This window comes from Pagrus pagrus, assembly GCF_965226575.1.
Source record: "Pagrus pagrus genome assembly, chromosome: 11".
NCBI lineage: Eukaryota > Metazoa > Chordata > Actinopteri > Spariformes > Sparidae > Pagrus > Pagrus pagrus.
In genome coordinates, this window is record NC_140195.1 from 7,760,217 (window position 1) to 7,783,821 (window position 23,605).

At 41.4% G+C, this 23,605-nt stretch overlaps 3 protein-coding genes across 4 annotated transcripts in view; 1 reads left to right on the forward strand and 2 right to left on the reverse strand.

The window, feature by feature from the left end:
- Positions 1–1,056: 1,056 nt before the first annotated feature.
- On the reverse strand, positions 1,057–7,260 carry LOC311265654 (receptor-type tyrosine-protein phosphatase V-like). The gene is made up of 11 exons (XM_084367544.1): positions 7,181–7,260; positions 6,620–6,716; positions 4,681–4,780; positions 4,499–4,589; positions 4,315–4,391; positions 4,071–4,205; positions 3,232–3,354; positions 2,935–3,092; positions 2,678–2,813; positions 1,758–1,819; positions 1,057–1,627 (listed from the first exon to the last, which is right to left on the reverse strand). The coding sequence occupies exons 2-11, from the start codon at positions 6,622–6,624 to the stop codon at positions 1,405–1,407; spliced, it is 1,110 nt and encodes a 369-aa protein (XP_084223670.1). The 5' UTR covers positions 6,625–6,716; positions 7,181–7,260; the 3' UTR covers positions 1,057–1,404.
- Positions 7,261–8,362: 1,102 nt separating this feature from the next.
- On the forward strand, positions 8,363–18,950 carry LOC311265318 (uncharacterized protein). Its single transcript, XM_084366847.1, has 7 exons — positions 8,363–8,708; positions 12,912–12,992; positions 13,074–13,177; positions 13,326–13,531; positions 14,938–14,996; positions 17,378–17,539; positions 18,384–18,950. Exons 1-7 carry the CDS (start codon positions 8,670–8,672, stop codon positions 18,564–18,566), a joined length of 834 nt encoding a protein of 277 aa, XP_084222973.1. The 5' UTR covers positions 8,363–8,669; the 3' UTR covers positions 18,567–18,950.
- A 21-nt stretch (positions 18,951–18,971) lies between these two features.
- The window catches only part of LOC311265316 (prickle-like protein 2), a 45,438-nt gene continuing 40,804 nt past the window's right edge, over positions 18,972–23,605 (reverse strand). For both annotated transcript variants that reach the window (XM_084366844.1, XM_084366845.1), the window contains exon 9: positions 18,972–23,524. In XM_084366844.1, the coding sequence (XP_084222970.1) occupies positions 22,569–23,524 (956 nt within the window). In that variant the 3' untranslated portion in view covers positions 18,972–22,568. The remainder of the gene's footprint in view (positions 23,525–23,605) is intronic.

Sequence of the window (23,605 nt, forward strand, 5' to 3'; positions counted from 1 at the left end):
TGCTCTACATTACCCTCATCTGCCTTGTTCACGGTTATGTCTCACATAGAATATACCTCAGTGGTATTAAGACTGCATCAGTTAGCCAAACGTAGGCTAAGAGCTCATTTCAACTTGTGTGAAATCTCCCTCTTTCTTTGTATCCCACTGTCATCTGTCGTGAGCCAAGTTCACATGCGAACTCACTGAACCTGCTTGTTAGTGAATGCTGCCTGGGCTGTAGCGCCCCACAGCAGCGTTGACTCGTATCAGGACATGGACTTAATGCAATACAGTGTCGCCACTCAACCTGCAGCCACTAGCACTTGCAGATGGAGGGCAAAGGATGCTGATTGCTGCTGGATCCTCCTTTCTCTCTTCTGTCCGCCCCAAAAACTCACCCCGAAGAGGAATCTATTGTATAATACATGTTTATTACATGAGATGAAAGACGCTAAAAAAAAAAAAAAGTGGGTTAGCCCTTAATGTTCTATAATGTATAATACTCATAGCTCCTTCATGTACTGTATTGGGTTTCAGTCATCTAAGGAGAATGGCAGTGCCTGTGTGTTTTTGAAACATGACCTTTTTTGTACAGCCACTATACCATGTGTCTGCCTTTCTGCACATGCATCCTTAAAGGATGTGTTCACAGAAAAAGGAAAATTTTGTCATTATCTACTCACTGTCACGCCGACGGAAAGTCAGGTGAAGTTTTCGTAGTCCACAAAACATGTCTGGAGCTTCACAGCAAAACAGTGCTGCGGCAGTCTCCTAAACAACTGAGGTAGATGGTGAACAACTGAAAGAAACTTCCCCTGACTCTCCATCAGCATGAGGCTGAGTAGATGAGGCTTATTTTTCATTTTTAGCTGAACCTATCCTTTAAGTATTGATAGCCTGCATTGTGTGATATAAAATGATGCACAATGATTTTTCAAGGGAAAAAGAACCTTAATAAAAGTCATCTCACAGCATCACTTCATCAGTAATGGAGGCAGAACAAACATACAAAAACAGTGACTACATATTTGGTAGCTTTACAAATAGACAGTTTGTGTTACCATGAGTGGTTTCTGTTTTGTGTGACCTAACCCTCTGTATTTAACAGCATGCACAGGTGGAATTGTTCTCATGAATGTCACACTAAGTAATCCACAGCAGAGGAACAGGTTTGACCTGAACGGCTGGTTCTCTCCTTAATTTCCCCTTCTGGTGACAATACAATCTGCTGCGCCTGTGTTTTCTCCACCAGCACTTATTTGCATGTTGTCAGGCCAGTTTTCCTCCTGCAGGGCCTGATGTCAGAAAGCACACGCCACATTATTTCTGCAGTCTTTTTCCTCCTTCCTCCTTCAAGGGCTTTTTTATATCCGAACAATGTCTTGCTTGTTTTTTGTATTCTCAGCTATACAGTATGCGAGCTCAGGAAGTGTGTGAGCCTGAATTAAACAGTGAGGAGGAAGGCAGTAGCCTCCTCAGTATGTTCCCAGGGTGTAACATCTGCTGCACCGAGTTCTGTGGTTGCTCTGACGCTCTACGACGGTGTTGTTTCCTTCTCCCTTCTCGGTGCTCCCGTGCTGAGGAGCTGTGGGGTCGACCCTGTGTGCGGTGGTTAGCGTTTGAACTGGCTCCTTGAGTTTGTGGGCTGCCATGAAAGAGAAGACACCTAATTAAAATGTCATCATACTTTACAATGAATAATAATACACTGCCTGTGCAGAAATTGAATATGGTGTGTGTTGGTGCTCGTTGGGAGTTAATGTCTGTGTTCTCACCCTGCTGAGGTTCTTTCACTGAGCCAGTGCAGCAGACACTGATGAACAAATATGTACTGGTCCTGAATACACACAAAGGAATGAGCAGGTAATGAGGAAGCTTCTTCCAAACAGTACCAGCGTTTATGAGTATGATGACAGATTTACGAGTGGGTGAGTGAATTACAGGTGTGCATTTAAATACTCTCAACATGGTCCTTTTAGGTACATAGAAATATTAAGTGCGTATATATTTTAAATAAGCAGGATTATGACACCAAGCAGTGGTGGAAAACACATGATTCTGAGGTATACATTTAAATGATAGTTAATACTTACCCTCCAAATAAAGGGACTTTGTTTATGAGTTAGAGCCATTGTTATACATTAAAGAAATATTTTGACAATTAGGGAAATATGTTTATTTGCTGTGTTGCCAAGATGAGAAAGTTGATACCATACTCATTTCACCATTAAAAACAGTTTAATTTTTAGGTCCCAAAACTGAGATTTTTTTTGGACCTGGTAGTTCACCAGAGAACAAGATCAGTGGGCCACAAATGGTTGGAAATTAGTCGATTGCAGATTGTGAGCTGTTGTTTCCCAAGTAAACACACCGACCTCTTCGGCTGTTGCATCTGCAGTGAGGACACCCAGCCTGTCCGCTTTGCCTAGCCCAGAGACACTGGCAGTGAAGAGATGTTCCAGAGGATGAGGCTGAAGAGGTCTGTGTGTTTACTGGGGAAACTACATCTCATAGACCACGTATCTGCAAGAAAAACAAACGTAGGCACGCTACACTATGAGTCAAGCGTAGAGAATGCAACTAAGGAAGGCAACTGATGAGAGGTTGAGTATTTTTGTTATTGCTTCTTAATATGAAAGTAAAATATCACAATTGTTCCTCTTCCACTGCAGGTAAGCATCAGTACTGGACTAACCAGATTCTGGACCATCAACATTCGATGTAGCCGTAGATCCTCCACAGCAGCCCGGACATCAGGCCGGATGCCCCTCACACACAGCTGCATCAGCCACAACAACGTCACAAATGTCCCTGAGCGCCCAACACCTGCACTGAAACACATAAACAGAGGATTGACCTTAAACCCCATCGCCTAATCCATCTGATCCAGGATTAATACTGAAAGGGGATCTTTGTTTCCTGAATTAGAAGGTGATGGGCTGAAGGTCAGACCTGCAGTGCACCACAGCTGGCCCCAGACGGGGAGTAGCTTCCAAAACCTGCCGGACATGCTCAGTGAAGGCACAGAGCGATGCGTCTTTAGGGACGCCCTGATCCGGCCAGGAAGGGTAGTAGTAGTGTGTAATCATCCTGTCTGTTGGACAGTCTCTCTGAAACACAAACACTTTCCTTTAACCCAACAACAAGGGCTTCTTCTTTGATTGATTACTCGTACGGTCAGTGCACTCAGAGGCCAACAGAAGCACTTTAAAGGGACCACGGGGGATGATAGATGGGTCTTTGTCTCACCTTTCTGAGGTTAATGGTGGAGACAAAATAATCTGGGCCTTGTTTACGGGTCACTGTTGTCACTTGGATCAGTCCATGATAAACTGATCCTGGATCCAGAGGCCAATACTTATCACACAGCACCTGCACACACAGAATAAAGGACAAGCTCAAATGTTGAAGGACTTGGAAGTTCCTCACATCATGTTATTACTTTCTTGCTGAGAGTTAGATGAGAAGGTCATGTGTGCGTTTTAAACAAACGAGATGGAACCTGTTCATTATTAACCATAGAGTTGTTTATAGGGGTTTTTGTTACTTTTAGACAGAGCGAGGTAAATAAAAACAATACAGGCTATAGTTTATTATTGCATATCAGAATTATTACAGCCACTGAAGATTTTGGACACCTGCTCAAAAGACTTAAAGCAGCTACAGATACTTTTTATTTTCGTTGATTCTGGTGACCCCATGGACAAAAGCGGCTGGAGCACAGCTGCCAGCGCTGTCAGTTTCGTAGTCTACTTTGGGATGTAGGATGGGTCGACCGCAATCCCATTGTGTTTGGGAATGAGACTCAAAAAACAACTTTTTTCTACAAATAGCACCTTTAAGAATAACTGTATAAAAATAGTATTACAGTCTTCCTGCTGATGGTCTCGTTTGCTTATGTAGGTCAAAAAGAAGGCATCAACGTTAAATTGAGACGTTTTCATAACCACTGTTTCAAAAACTAAGTTTAAGCTGTTTCTACAGGGAGGACAGTCTAGCAGGCTAGCTGTTCCTCCCTATTTCCATTCACACACACTCACACCAACACAGGCACACACATACACGCCAAGCAAATGTGTCTTTCTCACTATGTCCTTGTGTCTCAGAGCTGTCACCATGACGATTATCCTGACGTTTTGCTCCCACACCATCCTCCAGAAGTCAGCCATGGTGTTATGCATCGGAGCCTGGGTGCAGATGAAGTCTCTCTCTGATCCTCCACCCTGATCACAGACACACTGTCATTAACAGACGCAGGCAGGTGGAGAGACAGACAGGTGGTACAGCAGGAAGACACACAAAACAACAAACAACATTAAATTGAGCTCTTACAGGCACAAAATTTGCGTTGATGTAGTCGGTGTGTGGATGGGACTTTTGAACTGACAGCCTCACCCGACAGTGGTCATCTGCAACCGGACGTGGTCAGAAAATGGAAAGCAGACACATTAGAGTCTCATACGTTGCCTCACATAGTTGCTGTAATCTCTTCAAGTATGATGAGCTGTGCACTCACACGGCAGGATGTAGGGGTATCTGTTCTTCTCTCTGTTGGCCTCCGAGTCCCCCGTCCTTGTGGGGAGGTCTTTGCCAACTTCATTTAGCTCCTTTTGAGAGAGCAAAAGACATTAGCACACATGACATGACATGACAAACACCCCTCGCTTCACAAATCAGAAATCGAAGTGAAAAACATACCTCGAACTCCTGTTTGAAGCCTCTGATGTTATCTGCTGCGAGCTCCTGGCAGCGAGAACGAAACTCCTCGTGAATTTGCGTTCTTGAGAACGTTTGCACCCTGTGAGACATGATTGTTTTAAACACTGAAACATTTTAAGATCACTAATGCACTCAGGCAATATGGATACGTCTGGTGGTTTTCTATAATTTTCTTGTTGTCTGCAAACTATTTATGGATCCTTATAAGTGGCCATAGCTTGTCAGTGAGCAGTGGTGTTGCACTGGCTGGAATGTACCTCCATTTGTGTAGCATGTACTGATATTTATGATATCTACTGGCATTGTATAAATTCAGAATTTTATCCTCCTCTAATATAAATGTTTTTCTACTTTTTTCTAACAGTTTGACGCGGATACCATGAGGCAATTCATGTACTTTGTGCTCTGTTATAGATTTGTGATATACTGCAGAATTGTATGAGTTCTGTATCTAGTCGTCCTCTAGTATTGTAGATGGATCAGCCAGACTTTTTCCTATCTCATTATCTTACGTATAAAGGAAATAAAACGGTGGCTGTTGCCTTTTTGAAGTGTACTTGTATTGGGGAATGTGACCTCGCTGGGGCTATTGAAGCAACCTGAGAAGCATGTAGTTTGCTCCTTGTTGTCGCTCCTCCTCCTTGTCACACAAACAAACACACACACTAGTGCACATCACGCGCACACACATAATCCAACCATCGGTGCAATATCTGACAAATGAATACACATCATGCACCTCACTGCCACCACCGTGGCTGCACCTTCTATCGGTACGCCTCAGATTGTTTTTATTGCTGTTTTTATACCGTTTGCTTCATACACTTTACGTTATACAGTTTTATTACTCTATATATTATGTTTACACTTATTGTGTTTGCACAAACAACAACTACATCCTTGTGGCCTGTGTTGTATTGTCTCATTTATATACATACAGATATATATAAAGATATATGCACCTTATCCCTGCATTTTATTCTATTTATTTATTCTATATACTGTTTTCCTTTTCTTCTTCTTCTTCTTATTATTATCATCATCATTATTATTATCATTATTATTATTGTTATGTCCCCCCCCCCAAATACATTTTATTTACTATTTAGGACAATAAACAAGTTGAATCTTTGATCTTGTCGTTTTTAATGTAATTGTTAATAAAAAATCAATCTTATCCTGGTTTGCGCTGGAATATTCATTTTTTTCTGTTTTGGTCCACACATTTATGGTTATATTATTATAAGACATTTATAAGCACTTGACAGTTTATAGAAGCCTTTTTGGTTTGAATGTTCGCAATGACATTACAAACACATTTATTGTGCTCACTAACTTCATGCCATTGTTAAACCTTTACTAAACTTTTTGGTTGCTTTATTAAGAAACTTCATTATGCATTCATTAGCAGTTAACCATACACTTACTAAAAGTTTATGCTTTTTGCAGCTACTGGATCTTGAATGAAAACAATGGATCGTTAAGGTTATTATAGATCCTTTATTATGCTCTTGGTCACATTTTTAAGGATTATTTTATTGGCTTTTGGAGATTGTTCGAATCAAACACTGGCCACTGCAGTAAAGACTTGGTCATAATATGAATCCTTCAAAATAACAACAGCGTTAACTCAACACCTCTCTAAAACAGTTTCAACAAAACCTGAATGTTATGAAGGTAGGGTTAGTTGCATCTGTTTTTGCAAGGTGTACCTCATAAACTGGCTACTGAATCTACGATTGTACGTTTCGAGTGCCACAGACAGGGCGGGGAAGTTGGAAAATACTGAGTGACAAACGAACACATTGTTGGTTTTGGTCTCTCTGTGAGATTTGTTCACCTGAGCAAAAATAAAGACTTCTGTCAGCCTAATCCTTTAAGCATATTTTCAGGATGCTAGAAGGAAATGCGTCCTTACCTCATGGCTTTTTCTTGCAGTCAATCTCTTATTTAGAGTGGAAATTTAGCTGGGACTCAGCGTGTTGAACGATCCCAGAAAGATTTCAGTGCTGCTGCTGTGAAAAAGATACCAAAAGCTGTCTGAGAGAGTGAACTTCCATCAGTTTAAATCAACAAATCAACAAGTGGAGAGGTGAGACGAGAACTGAGAAGTCTACGTCTCACAGTATGTCCACGTCTTTTGTCCCCTCCCCCTAGTTGTTAAAAGGGATTTTTTTTTTCTTCCTAAAAAGAGGTATGCGACACCAGGGAAAGAACCACACACAATTATGCAGATGACAGAAAAGTAACATTACACATGTACAGAGGATTTACTGAACCAAACCAAGGAAATCATAGGTTATAATCAAACTACGCCTCTCTTCCCATGGCCTCATTAGAGCAGAAGTTTGTACGTAACTACCCAACATTCACACAGGACTATTAGTAACCAACCGGACAAGAAAGAAAACCTGTTCCAACAAGTTGTCAACCCCAAACACCAACAGCAAAAGGACACGACAGACAGTTTCAGGATTACCTTTCCAAACAGGCCTCAGCTGAATGGTTTAAATGTGCCACAGGCTGAAGACAGAGTACTGGACTGCACTGCTCCGAGTCATCTTGAAGTTGTAATGAGAGTTGTTTTAATAACTCTCCCTCCCAGTCTCTCCTCTCTACGAGGGAGGAGGTGTGATGGGTGGCGACAGTGGGTGGAGTGAAGAACACTAAGGCTGGGAGGTATGTCAGTATCCGATGGCCTCACCTTTTCTATTCAATTGTGTTCCCGAGAACAAAATGACTTCAACTCAACTTAACCTTTCATTATGCAAGCTTGTGTTGACGATGAAATTAATTAATTCAAATATGTGCCACTCTGCCTCTGATGCAGCAGGTAATCTGAAAAGTAACTAGTAACTAAAGTTATCAAATAAATGTAATGGAGTAGGTACAATATTGCCTCAAAAATGTAGTGGAGTTGAAGTGTAAGTGGCAAAGAATAGAAATACTCAAGTAAAGTACAAGTACCTCAAAATAGTACTTAAGCACAGTACTAGATTACATGTTCTTAGTTACATTCTATCACTATTTTTCTTTTGTATGATTGCCTACTTTGCTACTTTGGCTCTGATGCAGCATGTAATCAGAAAAGTAACTAGTAACTAAAGTTATCAAATAAATGTAATGGAGTAAATAATCACAATTTGCCTCACAAATGAAGTGGAGTACAAAGCAAAAAATGGCAATACTCAAGTAAAGTACAAGTACCTCAAATTAGTACTTAAGTACAGTACTTGAGTAAATGTACTCATGTTACATTCCATTACTGTTGGCTCCGATGCAGCATGTAATCAGAAAAGTAACTAGTAACTAAAGTTCTCAAATAAATGTAATGGAGTAACTACAATATTTGCCTCAAAAATGTAGTAAAGTGGAAGTGTAAAGTATCAAAAATTAGAAATACTCAAGTAAAGTACCTCAAAATAGTACTTAAGTACAGTACTTAAGTAAGTACTGAGTCAAGAGTCAAACTCACTGAATTTGTGACTTAGCTCAGTACTTGAGTAAACGTACTCAGTTACATTTGACCACTGATCCCAGGTGTGACTCTCCTGTGAAACAAAGGTGAGGGCAGGCGACAGTACATGTGTCGCACTGCGCCTGCGCGTCTTTCAGTGAAAAGCCTCGCTCTGTTTCGTTTTGATAAGCCTCATGAGCGAGCCCTCTTCTGATTGGACGCCGTCGAAAAGGGAAGTAAAACTTTGGTTGTTTTCCTGCGGACACTGGAGAAAACACAGGTTGTCCGTCGACAGCGCGACTCATCAAAGCTTTTTAAAGTCGGTCCGGCTGCGTAGACTGAGAGGGGAGACAGACATGTGAAGGTTTCTCTCTCCAGATGCACCGAGGACACTAGTTTAATAGGTCGTGGGCACGCGCTTCCTGGACTGTTGGACTCGAGACATAAAGTCCGCGGGTGATTGACAGAGATCGGACAGGCTGAGGACAGACGGACAGACAGACAGACAGACATGGACCATGCAGCACCGCAGGACGCACATCAGAACAAGGTAAGAGACTTTACTGAGCTGCCGCAGCGCTGAGGAGTTTCATGGAGGGCAGGACTGACAGTCACGTGACCCGCCTGTCCCCTCACACCAGATGATTCAGGTTATAAATGTAGTTTATAAATGTCTGTAGATCTGCTCCACCTTTATCACAGGAGATCACAGGACACCTCCTCATGAATATGTAAGGCTGGAATGTAATCGAGTACATGTAACTTAAGAATGCCACTGTACTCGAGTAACACCTCTGAGGCACTTTCACTTTCATGCCACTCTCTACGCAGTGACGACCATTTACTCGAGTACTGTACTTAAGTACAATTTCCATTTTCTGCCTCTTTATACTTCCACTCCACTACATTGTTTAGGCTAATATTGTACTTATTCCAATACATTTATTGTATAAACTTAGTTACTAGTTACTTTTATGATTACATATGGCAGTCATATAAAAAAAACATGATGGAATGTAATTAAGTACATCTACTCAAGTACTCTACTTAATTACTATTTTGAGGTACATGTACTTTAGCTAAATATTTCCATTTTCTGCTACTTTATACTTACACTTCTACATTTTTGAGGCACATATCGTAGTTACTCTATTACATTTGTTTTATTACTCTAGTTAATAGTTACTTTTATGATTACATGCTGCATCAGAGCCTATTAAGTACATTTTTAAATTAATTTATTTTATCAGCAATCATATAGAAAACAGTGATGGGATGTAACTAAGAACTTTTACTCTAGTACTGTACTGAAGTACAATTTTGAGGTACTATTTCCATTTTCTGCTACTTTACACTTCCACTCCACTACATTTTTGAGGCACATGTTGTACTTACTCCATTACATTTATCTTATAACTTTACTAGTTACTTTTCAGATTACATGTTGCATCGGAGCAAAAGCAGCACATTTTTAAATTAATTTATTTTATTGTCAATCGTATATATTTTATAATAGTGTCATATTTTATCTGAAATGTAATTGCATTTTTTTTCTGTAACTTTACCGGAGAACAGTTACCTTATTTTTGTATCCTAATTATGTTTACTTACTACAGGTACATTTTTGAGGTACTTGTACTTAAGCTGAATATTTCCATTTTCTGATGGATTGTAACTAAGTACATTTACTCAAGTACTGTGCTAAAGTGTGTTGGGACCCACAGATGAAGTCATTCGTTGTGGATTTCAAAATGGACTCTGAACTGAACTCAGTGTCCCAGAATTCCCCAGTCTTCACACCTAGGTGCAAAATTCAGCTTTGAGCTACTATTGGTCAGGGTGACAGACCCCCCTCTGATCAGAGAGTCAAAACTCCAGCGCCTTCCTTTGTTCTCTCTCTTCTCCTCGCGCCTCTCTTCTCCTCCAACTTCTCATCCTCAAGGGCTCCTCTCCATCTCCCCCCCCACGGGGCTGCCTGCCCTCAAGATCTCTTCTTCTGGGCCTAACAGCTGCGGAGAGCTGCAAGCTTCATTTGCAGCAGGCCCAAAGAACTTCTCCTCACTGCAGCGACACGAGGTCCTGCCAGTATTCCTGATCAGTTAGCACCAGCAGCTGCGACGCAAAGCTTGCCAGTTAACTTCACAATCTGAGGAACATCAAGCAAGTTAGCACTGAGCTGCTATCCCTGCAAAGGAAAGGAGCGAACCGTTTCCTCCTCTGCCGACTTTCATCAGTCCTTGCACAGCAAGAACAACATTCAACATTGGAATCCCAACGTTCTCCTGCAACCACCAGCACCTTTTCTTCAAAGACTGGTAACGTTGAACTGGGCTTAGATAGCACGGCTAAGCACAGGACTTTAAACTCTGGTTGATGTAATGCATATGTGTTCAATTTATGTGTGTCCACTGTTTGAGTGTTATTGTGATCTCAGGTCAGGTTATTGGTAGTTTGCTTTCCTAGACGGCTAATTCGACGTTAGTCGAATGATGCTTCACACAGACTCAGGGTCTTTGCATGCAACTAACTAGGGTGACCAAACGTCCTGTTTTCCCAGGACATGTCCTGTTTTCACGTCCTGTCCTGGCCGTCCCGGGAGTTTTTTATAAAGTGGTGAAATGTCCTGGTTTTCATTGGGCCATTAAATTGACGCTGCATGTGACCTGCATCATCATGCCGAAGCGTAAATGCACATTTAACGATGAGCTACAAAAGAAATCCCCCACTTACCGTCCCGGTCGGGACAAGTGGGAGGCTTTGTGCACTGTGTGCAAACCCGGTACCTATGTTTCGGTGTCCAATGGGGGTGCCTTAGACCTCAAAGCCCACATGGACACCGAAAAACATAAAAAAAAGTGTGCAAGGTGAGTGTAGTAGTTGGATTACTAATATAGCAGAGGTATTTTTCAGTTATTTATTATTATTTATTTTTCTAATACAGGAGACATTATTTCTATCATTATTTCATTCGTTGTTTTTTAAACTTATAATAAAACATGTTGAGTAACCTCTGAGAAGCATGTCTGAATGTGTGTCTTTGGTTATAGATAGTATTTTGTTTGTAATATATACATTTCATTATCCATACAGAGGAGGCATACTTTAAATGTATGTTAATTTTAAGGCATCTGAGTAAATTTTGGGTATCATATCTCATTGCTGGGCTGAGTGTCCTGGTTTTTGGTAATCCAAATATGGTCACCCTACAACTAGCCATCTTCTATAACCTGGCATCACGTCACACACACACACACACACACACACACACACACACACACACACACACACACAGTCCTTGAGCCTGGAGCATATCACACCCACATGCCAGATCAGTGACCACCATTGTTTCTTTGTTCTGCCAGACACACACTCACACACACACACACACACATACACATACACATACACATACACACACACCTGTATATAGTACATGTTAGTGTGTTTTCATCTTTGTGTTGAATAAAATACTTTTTAACCCTCATGTTGTCTATTTAAAATTGTACAAGAGTGAATGTTGCCAACCTCTACTCTGTCAAGAGCTCCAAAATCCTTCCATCATTACTAGCTTTTATGGTAATATTGGTTGTAGTTATTAAGTTAATTATTAATCAGAGTTACAAACAGTTTAGTACCTTTTCTGAGACTGATTTGGTGAATTGGCTATATTTTCCCTTCTTCAAGGGTGGTGCCCCAAGGTGATCTAATGTAAATTGGATCTTATTAGTAATCAGAATTAATAATTATCCCTGATAATCATTAATTATTATTGATAGCCAAATTTAACCCAAAACTCTTGCATTAAGCACTACATTATGGTGCCTCGTGTGATGTGAGCACAACAAGTGCAATTTTGAGGTACAATTTCCATTTGCTGCTATTTATTCTTCCACTGGAGAGATATTTGATACCTTGAGTCACTTTTCAGATAACATGCTGCGCCGGAGCCAAAGAAGCACATTTTTAAATTAACTAATTTTATCGGCAATCATATAAAAAGCAGAGATGGAATACACGCCTGGACGCCAGCCCAAAGCGTCACGACCACAGGAAATTAAAAAGTCTAATTTTAAGCACACAAGGGTTCCCCTGACACGTAAAACATCAACACGTGTTCACTGAGTCATAATAATGCATTTTATTTTACTGCAACTTCCCTCACGAGACACTGCGTATTAGAAGTGTGAGCGAGCGTGAGGCTATTTTTGGAAATGCATATGACTCTCCTCTATGTTGTTATCTTGCATGTGTGTGGTTTTTACTCTCCTGATACTCAGAGTTTACAACGAGCACATGTAAATTAGATTTCCTGTATTTAGACTGTAGTGTAACACTCTATTTAAGGCTCCAGCGTATAATTTAAATGTTTCAGCCTTATTTGTATCATATCTGGGGCTGCAACTTTTTCAATATCGATCAATCCGTCAACTTTTTTGATGAATTTACTAATCATTCAGTCTATAAAATGTCAGATAATAGTGATTAATAGTGATTAAAGTCTGACACAGTGTTCCAGAGTCCAAAGTGGCATATTAATAGTGTTTGTTTTTTCTGACTAACATCCAAATCCAGAAGACATTCAGTTTATCATCGCATCATCAAAGAAAAGTAGCAAATCCTCACATTTAAGACGTTGCAAAATGACTGAAATGATTAATTGATCATCATAATATTTCTCAGCTCTAATAATATCACATACTTCCTGTACCGTCACACCACAGTAGCTGATTAACATGCTGTTTCCTCTCTTCAGGGCGTCATGTTGCGGCACAAGGAACATGGCGATGAGTCACTCGACAAGAGGCCCGCTGACAAATCTGCATCTCCCGCTCAGGTACATCCTTGCTTTCTAAGGCTGTTCTGCTGTCTGTAAAGTGCCATGATGTGATAAATTGGAACATTCATGTTGATTCAGGGTGAGAAGAGGCCGATCAGAAGAGTGCGAAGTCCGTCCAGACCGAGGGCGTGGATGTCCGGTTCTTACAAACCGAAGTTAGGAGGGCGTTTCTACAAACCTCGGTAAGAGAACGGAGCACGCGTCGATTTTGTTTTCCTCACGATGTCATAGCTACAATTTTTTTTTTACTGAGTTGCCTGCAAAATATTGATGATGAGGTGGAAGATAATTATTTTTTTTCCCTCTTCTCACATGATGCCATTCTCCAAGGGATGACCACCACCCATTCTACAAACCTAGCTTCAGCTACCAGAGGTACCACCACTTCCACCCGCGGGGTTCTTTCAACCGGAGGGAACATTTTCATCCAAAACCTCACCACGTCGCCCTGAAGGAGAGGGAACGAGAGAAGGAGAAGGAGCGCTACGAGCAGAGCAAGAGCACCGATGGGACTTCACCTCCAAAACCAAGCGGCAGTAAGTTCGAGTCTGCAGCCAAACATCTGTCAGACAGATTTTTTTATCGGGGGTATTCACCTCTCACCACAAACACAATCAGTACGACAGACAGATACACAGGGAGGAGCACAGACAGCGTGCCAGACATCACAAGAAGTTAGACAGGTTTATAAGAACTGACGTAGTTCAAACCAAAGTTTTTATTCATTTTATTAAAAGATATTGGCTCCCCTTCCTCTTCTTTGTCCTCCTCCTCCTCCTCCAATTGGCAAATGTGGCATTTTGTGTTTTCCAGGTGAGCAAAGTGTGTTAAATGATGAGTTTTGTTTTTGACACATGAGCTTTAAGTTTTCAGTATTGTTGAGCACATTTACACTTGCATACTGTGTTTTTAAATAGTGCACATCAGAGCTTCAAAGTATCTTGGTGCACTTTATGAAACGACCATTGGGTGGCAGTATAAGCAAGCAGAGGCACACACACGCACACACACATGCACATTTTCATGAGCAATTTGAATTACAAATATTTGGAGGGCATTTGCTCATCGTGGTATCTGGTGGTTGATAGGTAGTCACACTCTGGTAGCAACAAACCAGCGTTACATAATGCCAGGCCACCAAGAAGCTTTTCCAGGGCTCAGAACACCGATTATGTCAATGCCCTTGTCAAGGAATGATATGATATGTCTCCTGTAAACTGTGCAGTTTAGTCACAGGTAGATTTATTTTTAATACTTGAGAATTACGTCACCATCAGTCAGTGGGAAGTAAAATTTGTTACGATTGTGTTCCCTTGTTTTTAACACCAACCGAAATCTGTGTTTTTGTTGATCTTTTCCTGGTGTGAAGTGGTATGCTGTGTTGTTTTTTTTTTTTTAACGACTGATCTGCTGGTACTGTATGTTTTTATCTTCTCTCGCACTCAGGCACTGTATGTGTGCGCACACTGCAGCACTGTGGAGGTGTGTGTTTGTGTATGTGTGAGTGTGGAACAGGTTTTTTGTGTGCCTGAGTGATGGTGCGATGATGGTGACTCATCGCTGATTTGTGTGTGTATATGAGCGTGCGGGAGATAGAGAGAGGCAGAGGAACGGAGAGCGAGAGACTAGCCAGCAGTACATAATGAGCCATAACAAAACTAATGCTACACGTAGAATACTGCGGTACAACATAACAAGGGAGATTTACCAAATTCCTCGCAGGTCCTGTTCAAAGATTTATTGATTTTGGGCTGTGATGCACGCAAAAAAACAAACACTTTTCATGCATCATATAAGAGGATGAAGAGAAAGAATAGCTTTAAATATCAGCGATGACGTACATATACACCTATAGACTCAGTGGATAGAGAATGAAGGCCCCCTGACATGTATAATTAATAGCTTGTTGTTGTGTTGACCCTGTGCTTTGTCTGTTTTCCAGCTACTCGAGCTTTCTTACCAAGGTCCAGCTCCAGCAGAGACAAGGACATGCAGTTCATTGTAAGTTCACAAGCAGAAAACCTGCTGCTCTTCACCCCCTTCTGGTTTTCTATTTTGTCATGAAATGGAGGCTTATTATAACCCAATTTACTCCCAAAATAACGTGTGTGATTAATGTAAAGCAGCACAATCTGAATTATTGTAAGAGCTTTTGACAATTTTATCCTAATTAGCAAATACAAACAATTCAAGATGAAAATGATTTGGGAGAAAGTGCCACTTGTGTCTGTAATAAGGACTCCAACTAATTGCTATTTTTTATCAAGTCATCTGCTGAATTATTTATTTATTTGTTCATGAAAACGCTGGATATGCTGGGCTTTTTCTGTTCATTAGACATCTCCTCATAGCAGAGACCGACTCAGTTATAATTCAAACAGCCCAGGTGCTGCAGGGAAAAAAAAAGCTGAAATCAAATGATCGCATGAATTTCTTGGCTGACCTAAACACAACAAGGAGCAGAGCAGCACATGATGAATCACCGCCGGTCACTGCTGCAGTGAAGTTAAAGTGAGGAGAGGAGGAGGAATCCAAGAATGACTTGCTCTTTTTTTCCAGTTTTTAAATGTTCTAATCAGTGTTGTGTTAATAAACGTGACTGGAGCCGGTGATAACGACTTCTAGATGACGCCTGAAGGTACAATCTGAGTGATTAATGGCACTAACGTGAGGCAGCAATTAAATCCTCTTAGCATGTTGGTCATTAATGTTTCTGATAGTCTTTATGTCATGTCTATGCTTGCATTATATTGTTAAATTCATCAGTGTGATTTATTAGAAATAAAATTACTGTTAAGCCTTTAATGTGTGCGTGTGTTAGATTTATCAGATATAAAATGTAATCAGGAAACGCCATTTTCTTTCCTAATAAGATTCTCTATTGATGTTTTTTTAAGTTAAGTAGAAATTTGGAGCAACTTTTGGGTTGACAGGCTGTGAGACATCCCTTCAGCTGTCCTTCATAACCTTCATTAAATAATTATAAACTGTTATTTTGAGGGGGGCAGTGGAAACAAGCTGTACCACTACTAGCTGCTACTAGAAACTTGGAATCTTTGTTGTTTCTGGCGGCCCCTGTGGACAAAAGCAAAACAAGTAAACTTTGTTTTAGTGCTGTACTGAACCACCAGACTACAGAGCAGCTTCTGTCTTCAGGCTCTAAAACCCCTCAGTTCATCCTCAGAAAACCACCATAGAAAATAGTTTAAATTTCATGACCAACCCGACCCGGATAAGTCAGAATACGACCTGCTAGGCATTGAGAATAACTATATTAACTATACAGAAAAAGCTAGTTGTTTTGCTGATGGTCTCGGTTGCTTATGTAGGTCAAATAGCGGCATCAGTATTTAATTTAATTAATTTTCTTAAGAAGGATGCAAACCAGGTACTCAGTGTCTTTTTGGCTCTGGTTTTGGTCTCCACCAGCTCTGAGGGAAATATCTTCAGTTGCTCAGTGCTCCAGTATATCCATTGTTAATATATAAATACTGATTATAGCAACTTTAAAGATATAATACTGGTCACCTGATGTCGCCCTGGTCGCTCCCAGAATAGGGAAAGCAGTGTATGAGACTTAACAGGATATAAAACTTTAACATATTACCAGCGAACCGAGTTTGACCATGGGATCATCTCCGTTTTTAGGGTTATTTGTGCAAGTGTTTATTCGCCCCAAACAGCCAAATTTCTTACTGTACATTAGCCATACGCTAGAGAGCAACATCACTGCCTAGGATGTGTTTTTAAACTCAGGTCAACTCTCACTGAATTCAGCACTCACCGACTCCGGTTCTCTCTCTTCTTTTTTCCTCTCCTCTCTTTAATGTCGTTCGTGCAGTTAGGTACATTTCCCCTGCAGCTCCAGTCATCAGTGAACATTACAATACATAAGCACCCCTGTAGATCTCTGCTGCAGTCAGGTTGATTAACAGGAGTGAAGATAAATCAGCTTTTTAATCCCAAAAGTTAAAATGTAATCTGTGAGCTCTCCTCCCGTCTGTAAGGGGTTGTGTCAGAGCAGCATCTGATGTGACTCCAGATGAAAATGAATGAATGTGGTTGTTCTGTGGAGCTACATGAGCTGTAAACCATTAATAAAGCTTTTGTAAACTGTGACTTATTAGTAGGTGGTGCCAGATTTACATTTGTTACCTCACACCCCGTCTTTATCTTTATTTATTTTTTAATAAATTCATATGCAGTCAGAACAAATTCTGAAACTATAACTCAGTGTTACAAGTCGACATGTGGAACTTCACTTTAGTCATCTCCTGGTCATTAGCAGCTGAGTCATCATCACTGCGTGCAGCCATGTTTTTGGCCAACTGTCTGATTACTACAGGCCAACTTCTTTCTGTTTTTTATTTTTATTTTTGCAGGTTGCTCAAAGCGACAGGAATCAAAGCAGGGAGAGAGATCACAGGGGGAGCAAAAGCAAAGAAAGAGAACGAGGCAGCAGAGACGGGGAGCTCCCTTCAACTGCGAGCCAGACGGTGGCACGAGACAGAGCCATCCAGCAGAAGAGGAAGGAGATAGACGAGGTAAAGGAGTGTCATTACACAAACACACTCACACCTTGGGAGCAGGATTAGTTATAAACAGACTGAGGAAGAGGAGAGATAAGAGAAGCTGGGATAAGAGAGAGAGAGAGAGTGACAGAGGAAAGATCGTGGAAAGCGCTGGGAGACACAAGACAAGAACAAAGATTTGTTTTCTGTAGACTAAACATTAATTTTGAAATGCTGAGCCCGAGGCATCCTGGTGTCATTATTGTCTTCACTTTACCGAGCCTGGAAAAGAAAGTCTTACTCATCGTTTGACATGATTGATGGGGTTCTTTTTTTTAGTTTCATAAGTGGGCAAAAAACGCAAAGTGAGGTTGTTTGTCGCTGCTCACCTGCATCACAGGAGGCTCCGACACGTGCTGTAATACCGTCCTCAATGTGACAGACATCACATGAGGCTCTGCTCATCGGCTGTGTGTTTGTGTGAGAGAGTGTATGTGTGTGTGTGCGTGCTTCCACCCACTGAATGAAAAAGATGGCCTCTTGCTTTTCATATCTCCATGGTTGCAGGATTATAGAGGCACTGCAAGAAAGAAAAAAAAGCAGTCTGGCAACAGGTAGCTGATGCAGAAATGTCCACAAAACTCTTGCATACAGGCACACACGATGCTTGTGAACAGTTTGCATGTGAGCGTTTCCGCCGATTTGTTAATCCATTCAGCGGTAATTGGAAACGCGTGACCAGACTTCTCACTCAACTCGTTTGACGGCCTCTCTTCCTTTCCCTCCAACGCTCCTTGTTTTTGTCCGTTTTCCTCCCTCCTCACTCTTTAGTCTTTACGCATTTCCCCTAATACAATGGATCTGTGTGTCTAAACAGGTGTACTACCAGGAATGTGAAATGTTTGGCCTCGTGGCAAAGATGCTGATAGCCAAGGATCAGTCCCTGGAGGGTTCCATCCAGTCCTCGCTGCAGGAGAACCTCAGGGACATCGGCAAGCGCTGTGTGGAGGCCATGGAGAAATTTATCGAGGACTATGACTCACGGGAGTCGTCTCACTAATCAGACACACGCTTATCAAGCCTTCTCTTCCTAGCATTGATCCCACTGGAAGACGTGTTGAAGAATTTTCTTTCAGGTGATTGAACGATGCTTTTTCTGTTTGTTTTTTATGTGTGTTCGGCAGTAGAAGCAATAAGCTTGTCCATTCTCGCCTGCTGCTTCAACAAAGTCTCCCCCTGTGCTCGGCCTTATGACGAGCAACACTGGTGAAACATAAAAAGGGATCTTAGACATTTGATGCTACTTTTGATTTCGATAATGTTATGTTAATGTTAAAAAAAAAATACACTGGTTGTATTGCTTAAAGTGTCCTTATGAAGACGTATTTTGATATCTGACTGATGTGCTTACTGTACAATCACTTGTAATTTAATTTGCTGCATATTAAACATCATGTTCTTTAAAATGTTTTCAGTGATTTATTCATGGCTGGATTGGAAAGACAAAGTCAAGTCATAGCAGGATATACATAATGGGACATAAAGTGACTAAGCCACACGTTGTTTAGGGTTGAAACACTTGCAAGAAGAGGAAAAAGTGGATATTCTGATACAACAGCATTGCCGATACCGGCTTATCATAGAAATATTGATATCAGTGCAAATGTCAGCTGATAAACAACAAGAGCAGCACAGAAATGGCAAAGATATGTTTGAAGTTATTCACCAGACTGACAAGTTTATTTTTTCAACCCTAAAAAGTCATGCTCTGTACAGATCATGGTCAAAGTTTCTAAAGGTCCAGTGTGTAGGATGTAATGGCATCTAGTGGTGAAGTTGCAGTTTGCAACCAACTGAATACCCCTCGCCTCACCCTCCCCTACAATGTCTACTGAAAATGGAAATAAACGCAAAAATCGCCCTCTAGAGGTGGTGTTTGGTTTGTCCGTTTTGGAAAGAGGACCTGCTCCGTCCAATGAAAACAGAATTGTGATAAACAGAATTATTATTCAGTTTCCGCCCTAAATCCCACACGTTGGACCTTTAAAGGGGCACTGATTTTTACACATGAAGTTCAGTTTACTCATCACGAGGACAGCCTGATCAAAAAAATAACCTCAGATCCCCTTGTATCAGCTTGGACTTGGAGACTACTATAGGAAGCTGGAGGTGTGGAGAGAAAGAGGAGTGTAAACCAAGCATGAAGGGTCAAATGAAAGATGCTACCCAGTTGCATTATGGAAATTGTAGTTTTGTAGTAGTATTTTTTGGAGCTTGACCAATGCCAGGGACGAATGGCTCGACTTTCTTTGCCTCTGCTGCCTCAATTTGGACCATTATTGGTCAATCTGAGTCTCCCATCTTGACATGCTCAGTCACTGGAAAACCCCTTTAAATTGACAAATCTTAGGTTTTCCTATGAAAACACTTGTGTTTATGTTAAGACACAAATATTGGATATAATATCAGTAACATTTATTTACCCTAACCCTAATGCCAGTAGTATTAGGCTCTAGTTTGATCATTGGTAAGCATTAGCAGGAAGATGACTGCCATGTCCCCATTCCATACTATAAACTATATGTATACAGTATGTGCTATAAACTATTTGTAACAGTATACCATATTTTGCCTTAAGTATACATAAAATTTCAACATTCACCAGGAAATTATACAAATGTGTACCAACTAATGTCAATCAAATGGTTGCTTTGGAAAACACCAACATTTCTGGTTCTCAAACAGAAAACAATACATGTTTTTAGCCAGACTAGCCTGTTATTCCACCACTGTGAAACTTGGTACAGATAACGATGGTTGCCTTAGATGTATCCTTATACCTGCAAAATCTAATGACATTCCCATCAGCCTCAGCTGTACTTTGTACAAGTAGCTCCTCCATTTTCCTTTGAATTGCATTGAATTGTGGGACATTTTTGCCACATTTTCCAGCAAACGTCACGGCAGGAAACACATATGTACCATTCCAAAATTCAATTGAGACGCTGTGTTACATATAAATAAAACAGAATGTGATAATCTGCTCATCCTTTTTGATATATACTGAATTTAAAAACACTGCAAAGACAATATATTTAATGTTTTACAAGTTAGTAGAAGGTGATACATGACTGTAGAAATGATATTACTTGGGAAGACTTTGTAAAACTGTTACTGTAGGTTAAACAAAGTTTGTTCGCAAATGATTGCATTCTGTTATTATTTATCTATTTTAAGTTTGACACAGCGTCCCAACTTTTTTTGGAATCGTATTGTTTGTGCCGCCTCACTGGCACACTTCACGGAACCGAGCCATTGTATTCAAGTTTGTTTCCTCTTTGCTTTCCTTTCCAGGGCAAGTCAAAATGTCTCAGTGAAAAAAAGTAATGGTGACTTTACTTTCTTTGTGTCACTTCATACTGCGCAAAAAAACCCAAAATCCAGAGATATTATTGCCTGATATGATCCAAATATAATTTCTGGTTCAGAGAATATCCAACTCTTTTATACCACTGGAATCTGGAGTTCATGTCATCCCAGATACTGTAGAAAAGAGGTCATATTTGGACCACATACATGACTAAAATAACATGTATCTAGTAAATTATATGTCCTCATGAAGTACAGCACATATTTCACCTGATATAAACAAAACTCTGTATTCTCCAGAGAATCTTTGAGATATCCGAGCATAATATTTCTGGATTCTGGCACTTTTTCGCGCGTCTACTTAGAAGTATGAATCAGGGGCGCAGCTAATGTATCAATCAAGCTGATCTATCAGAGGTAATTAACCAGAGAAGGCATAAAACTTATAGATGCAACTTGCTGGTTGTTCATTGAAGTACACTTTATTTTCAGTATGAGACAACAACAATAAATTAACATGCAAGTCTCCCTACCTCTACATCATGTTATACAAATAATTATTCTTTAGTTACAAAATATATAAATATTTAAGACCATATGTACAGAACATTTACATTACTACATCCATCATTTTATTAAGTTTATTACTATATATACATTTAACAGGTATTGTTCTTTAATATCATCATGATTATTATTTGCATTATTATTATTATTGTTGCCATTATTATTATTATCATCATCATTATTATTATTATTATCCTTACTCTTACTTATCTATAGGTAAACTCTCAAAAAACAAAGCATGTTGCAGAAGATAAAACGGGACCATACCTGACGTTACTGTGCCTGAATGGTCAAGGAGCAGAGGGCTGTCCGGCGCTCTGTCCTTGGTAAAGCATGGAGAGCCGGCTATGTAGAGCACAAAGTTCAACAGACTATTTGTACAAGGTGATAACAGGGCTAGCGAGCCAACACTATATTCCAGCAGCATTTGGATTCCACTGAGGTAAACAATGACATAGCTTGGAATCTAGCACGTAACTTTCACTATCCCAACACGATTTTCGGGGGTTTGTCCACATAGAATAAGTTTTACCGCCCAGGGCCTTGGATCGCTGTAGCCGCGACATGAACAGTCAGATCACTGCAGTTTGAACCAGTTCCCTTTTTTTTTTCAAACTGTAGAGGAATTTCTTCGACCTCTCTCGGAAACATGGACACGCACGGACACGCACATACATCGTGTTATTTACCTCGACCGCAGTATATTTAGTAGTCAAATTCTTCAGCGCTTCCTGGTACCATTAGAGGAGTTGATCTCTGTCATTGTAAACATTTCTGTTGTGTAAGCCAGCTGAGCTTCCTCTTATGATTAGATCATTCTGTGTAGGTGTACACAAACACTACCCAGTGTAGAGTTGTGTAAGCTCACAAGCACAAAAAATAGGCCTTTTCTCTCTTCAACCCCAACACACACTCACTAACACACACATACACACACACACACGCACATACATAATCTCATGCACACAAACACACTATTCGCTCTCACTGTCAACCGTCTCACTCTCACCTTCCCACTCCCTCTGTTCCACCTCTCTGCTGCTTTAACCGTCTCCTTACCTCTCTCTCTCCCTCTCTCATCTCTCTCACTCTCCTGCTCTTCCCTCACCATCTCTTTGCTCTAAATCTAGGAAATTATGCAGTTTTTGCTCTTCCTCCTCTGGCGGGTGTGCAGCTGGCCATGAATCGGTCCGTGCAGAGGTCCGTGATGGCCAGCTATCCCAGAGGGGCTGTAGCGATGGCGCAGCTCCTCGTTGTTTATGTAGCAAAGCTGCACAGGCCGAGGGATTGATTCACCCAGGAAATAACCGTCATCTCCCTCTGACTCGGAGGAAGAGGAGCAGCTGGAGCACCAGGGGTCAGCAGCCTCCATGTACCCGTCGCCCCAGCATGGCCCACCCAGCCCCACAGGTTGCCAGCCAGCATTCTGCAGGGTGAGATCAGAGGTGGTGCGGGGGCAGGGCCGGTGGGGCTGCTGTCTATACCCGGCTGCATCCAGGCCAAACAACTCCCGAGCAGCATTACCGGAGGGGAAGCGATCGTAATCCTCCTGGACGCGACGGTAGGGCAGCTCTACCATTTGAGCGGGCCGGTCCGCCACCAGGTGCAGGGCATTATCAGAGCGAGAGCGGCGAGAGCGTTTGTGATGGCGGCCGCTGCGGTGCTGCCCATTACCGTGGTTTCCACGGTGGTGCTTGCGGCGTCGGGGTTGTGGCTGCTGTGGCTGTGACACCGATTCCTGGGTGGTGATGCGTCGGCGAGGCATTCTGTCGCTCATGGGAGCCATCCGCAGGTTTCCACTGCTGCCCATGACGCCGACACGACCTTTGCTGTCGAAGCCCAGCGGCTGCGGGCCATCCCAGTACTGCAGCGGGTAGCCCACTCTCGGTGGAGTGTACATGTTATTATTGTTGAAGGGGCGAGACGAGGACAGTGACTCTGTGCTGTGGAACTGGACTGAGGAACTGAGGGTGCCCATGTTGCTCTTTTCAGACACATTCACCCCTGAGTCTTTACTCAGGTCAGGCATGGAGAACCTAGAAAGATGCTCCTGGCGCTTACTGACCCCGTCCAGAGAGTTACCTGTTAAAACCATAAATCAAATGTCACATTTTCATATCATTTGGCATTAAATCATTACTGTGCCACACTGTATAATTTACA